The following is a 10,819-nucleotide window of genomic DNA, read 5'->3' on the forward strand; positions in this document are numbered from 1 at the left end:
TGAACCAAAAGTGCAAATACATGGCCAAGGCTTACGTAAAACGTGCGAAGCCGCGGGAAATGCTAGTAATATATAAATAGAAGGCAGTGTTAAAATATTAAGTTTTATAAAAAGATGTTTACAGTGTTCATGGTTTCCTACATTACATAGCAGCCTTACTGCCCTTTTTTGTAGAATCAATAGCTTGCTTGCAGCTTGTGAGTAACCCCACAAATCCCATAGGTTAGAAAACTGTGGACATAAGCATAGTATATATGCAGCCGAAGGTCTGAGGAAATAACACCCTTTAGAGATCTAATTAAGAAAATGCCCCGAGCAATCTTTGAAGCAGCATAATCTATGTGAGCTTGCCATTGAAGATTAGATTGGATGTGTACTCCAAGAAACTTAAGACTGAAATCATTTTCACTGGGTCTATGAGCTAGTGTTATTTGCAAGTCCTGAATTTTTTTGTTATTAAGTGTTAGAACCAACAATACTTTTACATTCAACGTCTGATTTAGAGCTGATTGTAAGCCCCAGGTCATCAGCAAATAAATTAATAAGTGCTTACACCGCTCTCGCCCAAGATTAGAAGGCAAATCAATTATATATGCAATAAATAGAGTTGGACCTAAAATGGAGCCTTGTGGAACTCCATAATTAACAGGGCGAGTTTCAGAAATAGAACCATTTAAATAAACATATTGACTCCTATTGGAGAGATATGACTTGAACAAATTTACAGCAAGTTGACTGAAACCATAGTAGCTCAACTTACTTATTAGGATCCTATGGTCGACCTTGTCAAAGGCCTTGGAAAGGTCATACGATCTAAAATTAACAGCATTTTTCAGTTCCAAACCCTCAAAACAGTCATTTACAAAAGACTGAACTGCATCAGTAGTGCTCCGTTTGGCCCGAAACCCAAACTGACAGTTACTAATTAACCCATTAGTTTCCAGATAATAAACTAACTACCTGTTTGTGAACTAGGTGTTCCAAAACCTTTGACACAACTGGAATTATCGAAATTGGTCTATAGTTACAGATTTGATCTCTAGGGCCCTTCTTATGTACAGGAATAATTTTATTAACTTTCAGTACATCAGGAAAAATGCCAGATTTATTACATTCATTAAATAGGTAAGTTAATACTTCACAAATATAAGCAGCGCATAATTTCAAGCTTGTAGCATTTACACCAAAACAGTCTAAGCATGTACTGTTATTTAAACTAATTATAGCTGCATAGACATCTTCGACTTTAAATTCAATAAAATTAAAATCAACATATGGAAGGGTCAAGTTGGAATACCTGTTAAGATAAAAAGAAAATTATTATCACTAGCGGGGATATTATTACATGTATCTTCAACTGAACAAACAAAATAATCATTAAAACTATTGGGTTCCAGTGTCACAGAAGAACTCACTGATTTACTATTAGGTCTGGCTGTTTGATTTATTAAACCCCAAGCAGCTCTACTCTTATTTACAGCTTTGTCAATTACACCATTATTATAATTAAGTTTGGCCTTTTGAATTTCATTCTTATACGCTATTTGAAAGTTTCTTGTACCTAATTTTGAATTTAGTGTTACACTCAGAGTTGGTGTTATTAATGATATAATATAGCTTATCTAATTCAGATTTTATTTTAACTAGGCTATCATGGTACCAGGAAACATTAATATTCTTACTTTTAAGTTTTTTAGTCTTAAGAGGCATAGAACAGTTTAGTGCCCACATAAACAGATCCAGAAAGAGCTTGAACTTAGAATTTATATCAGATTCTAAACGGTATACATCATTCCAATTTTTAAGGTTAAGATATGATAAAAAAAAGTGAGGTGCCAATGGAACAAATGGGTCTAATTATTGACTTTTCTGAGTCAGTCTGTGGTATTTTATACTCCAAAAACACCTCAAAGAGGATGGCCAGATGATCGGAAGCACCCGTGTGAAATACTGAAGAGTGTACTCTCTCTGGGTGAACAGTAGTCAGTAGATTTTCAATACAGCTACCCAAGGTTTCACTAGCGCCAAGCCCTGTTCTAGTTATTTCTGAGACAGTAATATTAAGTCCAAAGCTATTGATCAAGTTGAGGAGTTCTTTGGTTTCCACATGGTTACTAAGAAAGTTTACATTAAAATCACCAGCAATAATTAGGTTCATTTTGTTGCCAAACATTTAGAATATTTTGTTTAAAGACGTTTAATATGTTTCCAAATTGATTCACCAGAGATTTTTTATATTCTTTTAATTATTTAAATTTAAACAAATTAATTAATTGAATTAAATTTGTGACAAGCAGTCTGCCTGTCCAGCCGTTCATTGGTGGTGATTCGGAAGTCACCTCTAAGGCGTTGGTGGTGATCGGAAGTCATCTCTAAGGCATTGGTCTTCAGATAAAGTGTTACAGAGGGCTCCTTAGCCCTAACTTCGCCTGATGAAATAAGACATACTTTGCCTTTCTTACTTGTGAACAAACAGTCGTGAAATTCATTTCACTCAAGTGTCAATTGGAATAAATTCAGAAATATAAAGAGCTATCTTATAAATTGACCTTGAATAATACAAATTCGATATAAAATTTGTTCAAATCACCGAATTACATAAAATGTCTTAGGGTTAATCAGTGGAGTTCTTGATTAAGAAATTATAAATAAAGTTCATAAAACTAATTAAAATAAGTTTTCAGTCAGATAAGTATTCTTTAGTAAAGAATATTCTAAGCCTTTAAATTGTTCGAGGTTTGAAATTGGGGGTAAAATTCAAGATTGTTTGACTACAGCCAACTCATTAGTAATTTGGTTGATAAACTCTCGGTAGTTATCAATAGAATAGCTACTCTTCATGTAGTATGTTTCTTGTACAGGTTTGTCCTCTCTCTTATCATGCCTACTGATTACTCTCCACTAATACACTGTTGATGTTGACAGACACTTGGTCACCCTGGGAGCCGATCTGCAGTGGCGCCACAACAGCTGATTCTGCCCCGACCCCTACTCCGTCCTCTCTGTGGGGCAGTGATGTGTGGGCCCCCCCACCACCTGACACCTGGGCCCCACCAGGTCTCACTCCTCGCCCTCCCCCTCGCCTCGATGACCCTAGCAATGCTGAACTTGACGTAAGTTCTTAAAATGGATTTTAGTTTATTTACGAGTTATCTTTTGATGATTTATGATTCATGGCCATTATTTTAGCTGATTTACCTTCCCTTTGAAATTTAGAAATGAAAGAACACAACAAAAATTAAATTAAACTCCATGTACATAAAAAGAACTCCATTATGTTTCTTTATAAAATGGCGGATTTTAAAGTCTGTAACTCAATAGGCTGTCTTCCACACTGCAAAACATTTGGTTAGTGTCAAGAGTTGGAAGCAGTGCATCTGATAGCATTAGACCACACTACAATTTGTTAAAATTTACAGTTTTTTAATATATCATGAGTTGTAAATATCATTGATCTCAATTGCTGCATTCAAAATTTTGTGGTACATAATCTCAAAACTAATCATGAAACGAAGGCTATCCAGTAAGTAATAGACGTTTTTGAATGGTGCGACAGTGGCGGGGGTTCAGCCGCCATCTTAGGGCAGTGATATACACAGATACGAGACAAGAGCTCAGGAGTGCTTTCGAGCCCAAAAGCATAGAACAGCAGAATTTGAACGCCTCCCTTCTTAAACTGGAATCAAATAGTCTTTCTAAAACACTAAATTTTGAAACCAAAAAAAAAAATTGTTTTAACCCAATTAAAACACTACCTGGCATCTTGTGCTTTTTACCCAGTTGGCGAGTTTATAGAGCACACTCGGGATTGATATTCGTGGCAGTATTGCAATCTTGTTTGTATGTGTATGAAAGTGTGCAACTGTATGGAAAGTTGAGAAAATGGGTTTAATGTTTAAAGTAAATACCACAAACAAATTTTATTATTATTATTGACTATTACAATACAATGTAGTATATTGTCACCGCAATATATTCTATTCTATTGTATAAAAAACCATTAAAATTAAAGCCAAGTAATTTAAATTATTTTCAGATCTTTGTAGGTTTAAGAACACAAAATAATTACATCACAGAGGGTGTAAGCATTTGTGATATTTAATTTGATGTTTATTATTTTAAAACGGTATCTTAAAAAGTGGAATAATATTTCATAATGATTTTACACTGACAAAGTATGTCATGTTTACTGGAATAATTCAGTCATTAACTAATTGATAATATGAGATATAGTAAAATTATTCTCGATGGTTAAGTGACTTTGTGTTCAAGCACTATGAATAAAACTATTGCCTATTGTAAAAGGGTAGTAAAATTATTCTCAATCGATAAGTGACTTGGTGTTCAAGCACTATGAATAAAACTATTGCCTATTGCAAAAGGACAGTCAAATTATTCTCGATGGATAAGTGACTTGGTGTTCAAGCACTATGAATAAAACTATTGCCTATTGCAAAAGGACAGTCAAATTATTCTCGATGGATAAGTGACTTGGTGTTCAAGCACTATGAATAAAACTATTGCCTATTGCAAAAGGGTAGTAAAATTATTCTCAATCGATAAGTGACTTGGTGTTCAAGCACTATGAATAAAACTATTGCCTATTGCAAAAGGACAGTCAAATTATTCTCGATGGATAAGTGACTTGGTGTTCAAGCACTATGAATAAAACTATTGCCTATTGCAAAAGGACAGTCAAATTATTCTCGATGGATAAGTGACTTGGTGTTCAAGCACTATGAATAAAACTGTTGCCTATTGCAAAAGGACAGTCAAATTATTCTCGATGGATAAGTGACTTGGTGTTCAAGCACTATGAATAAAACTGTTGCCTATTGCAAAAGGACAGTCAAATTATTCTCGATGGATAAGTGACTTGGTGTTCAAGCACTATGAATAAAACTGTTGCCTATTGCAAAAGGGTAGAAGAGTTTGTTCATACATGTTAACTCTAGGAATGAGCAGTTGCAAAGTAGATTTTGAAAAACTTAAATGCACACATAATGTAGTGAAGGCCATACTTGCTGTAGCCTGAGGGGATCCAGGAATTATTTTTTATTTTTGTCTAAGTCAAAATGTTACGTGGTAGCCATTTCGAGCATCTCGTCTGATTGAAAGTAAGATAACATGCCATTATTCTTTTCCTTTAAAATGATGTGTCATTTGCTAGGAGGTCCTATTTTAAAATGTTGACTTACCCCAAATTTATCCCATTTGGAGGGAGAGAGGGTAAAAAAATCTACGTGCAAACAAGTTTTGTTTGTCACATAAACATGCCCAAAAATAATTATCTCTATTCATAAGAAATAGAATCAAGAAATAGCTTTCAAGACACTCTGTATAGTAATTCTGATATTGTTATTCATACTTGTTTCAGATTGGTCTGGACTATGACCCCTTCCGATCTCTGAGCAACATTTGGGCCCCCCAGACCCCAAACTTCTGGAAGCCCCCCACCACCAGTAACAATTGATCCGTCAACCTCTGACAGGGAGCATTTCATTTCATTTTTCTTATTCACAGATGTTTAATTTTCACAATCCATTTCAAAGATCAGTTTAATTTTGCCATTTGAGGTGTCAATGTAACCATTTAACATGACGACTCCATATTGATATTTAATTTTACTGCCAACAAACTCTGGTCTTAGTTCGTAACACACCAAAGATTGACGTCGTATTGTGGACTGTTTGACTCTAGCTGTTGTGTCAGTCGGGCATTCGCAGTGTGCCCAACTTTTCGACAAACAAGAAATAAATATTTGTTTTTTATAAATTATGTGGTTATTTATTTTCCTTGTGTTAGTTTAACTGTCTTTCTAAATAGAAGAATTGTTTACACTTTTATAAATGACTGTGTGACTCTTTTTTGTGTCCAAATTAGAAATAGAAATGTCAGATTATCTTAATGTAAAGTGCTTGTTTAACCCTTTGAGTGCCAAGTATTTATTAAGTGGGTGTACTGAAAAGTGCCAGCCCTTTTGAATGCATTTTGCAAGGTTTCAGTAAAAAATGCAGTTTGATTATTTAATAAGCTATCAACATATTTTTTTGTACATTTTCTTTGAAAACTCTGCCTAATTAAAATAAAATAACAAAGTTACCATAAAGTTAAATTTAGGAATATCAAAAATGGACTATCAAGAATGTCAAAAAATTCTACAATTTATTTAAATTTCATTTTTTAACCCAATTATCATTACCAATAAAATCATATATCCCTTTCTTTGTCCATATCACAAGGGTATTCAATTGTCTATAAATCCTGAAAAATGTATATCATTATATTCAATAATGAGCAAGTTATACAACATTTAACCCTCCAAGTGTTGTTCGACAAAATTTTGTCGGTCAAACATTCCCTTGCATAATCACTTATTACAATATATTCTGGCAACGTATCGATTCGATTCATGCACCATTGGATTCGGGAAGAAAAAGCCTAAGGAATGCTATAGTTTTATTCCTCTTTTTATTGTAGTTGCAACGTACCAAGTTCGTAGTTTGGAACGTAAAAGAAAACGATGCAGTTTATTGTGACCGCCATGTTGTCGCTGCCGTTCTGATTTGTTTCTGTGACAAGTCGTGTTTATTAGTAACGTTATTTTAGGCACTCTTTTAGTTCTGAAATAACAATTTTCACAACCAAATATATATTTACCGTAATTTCTTTGGTTATGTATGATAACTGTTTGGACCATTCCAGGGTCATTGTTAGTCGCGTAGGCTATATACTGTTATCTTAGTAATACATGTAGTTGTGGAATCAAAATATATGTAATAAATTTAGACACAGTTTATGGTTTTCTAAAACTACATAAAATTCCCCATCAGATGTAAACCATAGATTTATAAATTTGGATATAATACAAGCTTTGAAAAACATTTTATACTTTGCTCTTTGAAAATTTTTCGCAAAAGTTTTGAGTAATGAAAAAATGAAACTTTTTTCGACTCTTCAAAAAAAAAGTTATGGAATTTATTTTACTGCTGCTTTACAGTTTACTTCATTCTGAGTAATAAAATATGCAATATAACATGTATTCAAGTAAAACTGAATTAGTAAAACTTTTATTAGCAAACTCTTACATATACACCCTTTTTCACAATTTATGCGTATCGCTGCTTTTTGTTATATAGCATTATTATAGTTTCATAAATTTGTATAATGCTTATGTTTTTCTGAAACTAGAATAAATTTGACACAAAATGGCTATCTCACTTTTATAGTTTTCTTACTATAACTTGGTTTGCTAGGTATGGTCCCCCCCCCAAATTAAAAAAAAAAATGTAAATTTTGAATTTAATGGAAAAAAATTTTTAGTAACAATTTTTTCAAGGCCAATTTTAAATGCTAATATTATTATATGTTTAATTCTGAACACAAAAATATATACTTCTATATATATATTACTTTTAATTTATATTTTTAATAATTTTTTTTTAAACCCTTGCACGAGGCTCTAAAACATGCTGCCACTACAGGAAAAAATGACCGCCACTTGGAGGGTTTTAAGAAACTAATGTCACATTGTTTCCAGTAGCCATGTCAACCAAAAATGTTATTGATTGATTTTTCGTTAAAGTCACTTGATCGGAAGTGTACTATAAAAATTTATTTTGAAAAGAACATTTCTTCACAAACAACTTAATTTAATATGTGAGGCAAAAAGGGACCCAAAGTCTGTTTTATCCATTTTGAGTTATTGTTACTAAGCAATGGTGTATACAACTCTGAATAATTTGACACCTAAATCGTATGGTTATGACAAAAAATAACAAAGTTATGACCTATAGAAAGTAAAGAGCGTAAAAACGTTGTTTTGAGAAAAACACGTTTCAAAATTTCAAATATAAACAGCTATGTAACATAACATATTTAAGAAAAGATTTTTGTACCAAAATAATTGTCATAATGTCTATTTTAAAATAAAACATCTATTTAATGTATTAATTGGGGTTTTAGCTCAAAAAATATTCTGAACCTCAATAGAGCATGTATGAGTGAAACCGACATTCTGTAATTTGATGGCAAATATTTAAAAAACCTTGAGTTACATTACATCAAGGCTCTTCAAAGTCGGCATACTTGTTAATTGTTTGGGTTAGTTCTGTAATTTATTAAATTAAATACAAATTTGGAATTTCAAAATGGTAGCTTTTATAAGGTTAGAAGGAAAAAATAAGAACATGTGCCATCAAACCAAGTTTAATTAGTAACAAAATTAGAAACTAAACAAAACAGTTTGAATTATTCCTCTTAGGCCTAAACAAAAAAGCAATGGAACGAAAATTAATTATTAATTTACATTTGTGAGAATCTTTGTGATTAAATTGATCGCTTGCGTTTGTTAGGATGACTTGGGCCGGGTCTCGGTTCAGGGTGGTCAACTAACTCTTCTTCCCTTGAGTTATCAGTGACTGTTACTGCAGGGCACAACAGATCTTTGTATTCCTCTTTGCAATACTGGCGGATATTACTGAACAGGTATTTTTTTCTGTCATCTGACAATCCTTGAGGGAGCACTCTGTCAGGAAGCCCTGTAGGTCCATCATCAGATGGGAAAATCCGGTGAACATAAACGTTACCATCATTTTCAAGTTTGCACTTGACAACACCTTTGTGGGAGTTCTCAAATTTAAAGTGGTTAAACTTGGTGATATTGGGAATTTTTCTTGGAGCCATTTTTAGCCAGAAAACTTAGCCAGTTGTAGGTTGGCACGTTGGTATTGCCTCCCTCATCTCCAACAGCAACACCGAAGTTGACTTTGGATGTCGGAGTGGATGCTTCAACTGTGTACTAGTTCTTCAACTGAAGAAACATAGGTTGTTTTGAATTTTTTCTTGAAAAGTCCAAATCCCCAATCACAAGAAAACTTTGTATGTCGTACTGGTAAAAATGAAAGAACAATCTTCTGGTTCATATTGTTACACACCTGCCAAGCTAGATAGCCAACCAAAATATTATTTTTATTTTGGCCGACACAATTGTCTGCATGGATGTACATAATTCTCTCACCATGGCTGAAATGGTGAAACAGACTCACAATAAGGTTAGAGCCTTTACCAACGTTTACATTCTCTGGTGTCAGGTAATTGGCTTGTCTGTTTGTGGTCTCACACATAATACCATAAATCCCTATGTTAAAAGGGACCCAAAAATATATAGGTCCTGGCTGAAGGGGATTGCTTAGAATATGGACCTGCTGTGCCATATCAAAACTGTAATGTGCAGTAGCATCAACACTAGAAGAGTTAGGTTCACTACTTTCTTTTCCAACAAAGCTATCTTTGCTTTTCTTGATGGTGTTGTTGTAGAATTGTCTCTCTTTTGCAACCAGATCCAAATGGGCTGTCATTTTTCTAAGGGTTTCCATTTTTTCTTCATCTGTTGCCATTGCCATTTTGGCACCAAATGTATAGTGCTGTTGACATGTGGTACACAGGTCTGAACGTGGCTTCATTATAACAATGTCACCACAGGTTGCACACCAAATGTTCCGAAATAATCTTTTCGAAATAGGTTTCTCAGTGATATCATCATTAAAACTTGCAGCATATTTTTCATAAACTGTTCCTACTGTTTCATTTGAGGGTAAAAAGTTTCAAATTCGCATTGTACACTGTACTGGCACGACCTGGTAAAGTTAGGGCATTTTGCTCTGCGTAGTTGGTTAGAAACCTAACAACAAATACAATTTTGTTATAAGAAGTGACATTTTTTGCCATTTTACCTGCATTACCATGTGGTTTAGATATTAATCCACTTTCATTGTACACCTTGGTAAGGCGTTTGAATCGCTTTATTTTTATGTTATGGGCAAACATAAAAGTTTCTCGGCATATTTCTAAGCCTTGAAGAAGGTATGTGCATCTCGATTTCTGTCTCTGAGATTGTTTTTTATGTTTCCCAGTTGTCATTGATGAGTCACGTGTAAGACAATGTAACTGGCTCAAAATTACCTGGTCGAGTTTGTTTACATGGTTATCATAAAAATCAAGTTCAGCATAATTTCTTCGCATTTCAACCAGCTCATCGGCCTGCCACTGGCGGCAACAATGTTTTTTGCACCCACAGCCATTTTCTAAAAAGGCTTCAGTAATAGTAACATCAACATCTGCATCAAAATCAGGAGGGAGATTATCATATGCATCAGGAACAATCAGTGGCTGCCCAGTGTCGTTTTCATCGACAACTTCTTCCTCAACATCCCTTTCTATTTCTATGATAATATCATTAATATTAATATTTTCACCTACATCTTCAAGAGTTGGAAAACCAGATAACAGCGAAACCTCAGATAGATCGGCAGAGGCTAGATTATTACCGACACCAGCATCACTGTGTTCATCACTAGAGTCATCACTACAAGAGGACACATCACGTTGACAAAAGTACTCTTCGTACACTTTATAGTCGTCATCACTGACTTTATCAACACCAAACTCATTAAGAACTTTTAACACAACCTTTTCATCCATGTTTTACATCAGCAGTTTGCGCGGGAACTGGAGGGAGATGGGCAGAAACGGTAACAAAACAGCTGTTTCTTGTCGGGCGTCTGATTGGTTGGTTACAGACAGCAGATACCTGATTGGTTATATTCGGCAGATAGCTGTGTTATTGAAGAAAATGTTCTTTTGTTAGATGAAAGTTCAATTAGTTATCTGAAATGGCGCTAGAGTGCAGGGAAATGTCGATTTACTAACTTAATAGTGTAATCACAGTATCTAGAGAATCAAATCAAATCAAATCAAAACATCCTTTAATAACATGTTCATTGAGAACAGAAATGGTGTCAATTATACATAGTCATAA

The 10,819-nt window shown here is 34.1% G+C and overlaps 1 protein-coding gene across 1 annotated transcript in view; it reads left to right on the plus strand.

Moving 5' to 3' along the window:
• LOC124358531 (flocculation protein FLO11-like) overlaps positions 1-5,775 on the plus strand; it is a 14,843-nt gene extending 9,068 nt beyond the window's left edge. Inside the window, exons 9-10 of the mRNA XM_046810829.1 lie at positions 2,926-3,113; positions 5,378-5,775. Of these exons, the coding sequence (XP_046666785.1) occupies positions 2,926-3,113; positions 5,378-5,473 (284 nt within the window). The 3' untranslated portion in view covers positions 5,474-5,775. The remainder of the gene's footprint in view (positions 1-2,925; positions 3,114-5,377) is intronic.
• The last annotated feature ends 5,044 nt before the right edge of the window (positions 5,776-10,819 follow it).

The sequence above is a fragment of the Homalodisca vitripennis genome, chromosome 3 (genome assembly GCF_021130785.1).
Source record: "Homalodisca vitripennis isolate AUS2020 chromosome 3, UT_GWSS_2.1, whole genome shotgun sequence".
Taxonomy (NCBI): Eukaryota; Metazoa; Arthropoda; class Insecta; order Hemiptera; family Cicadellidae; genus Homalodisca; species Homalodisca vitripennis.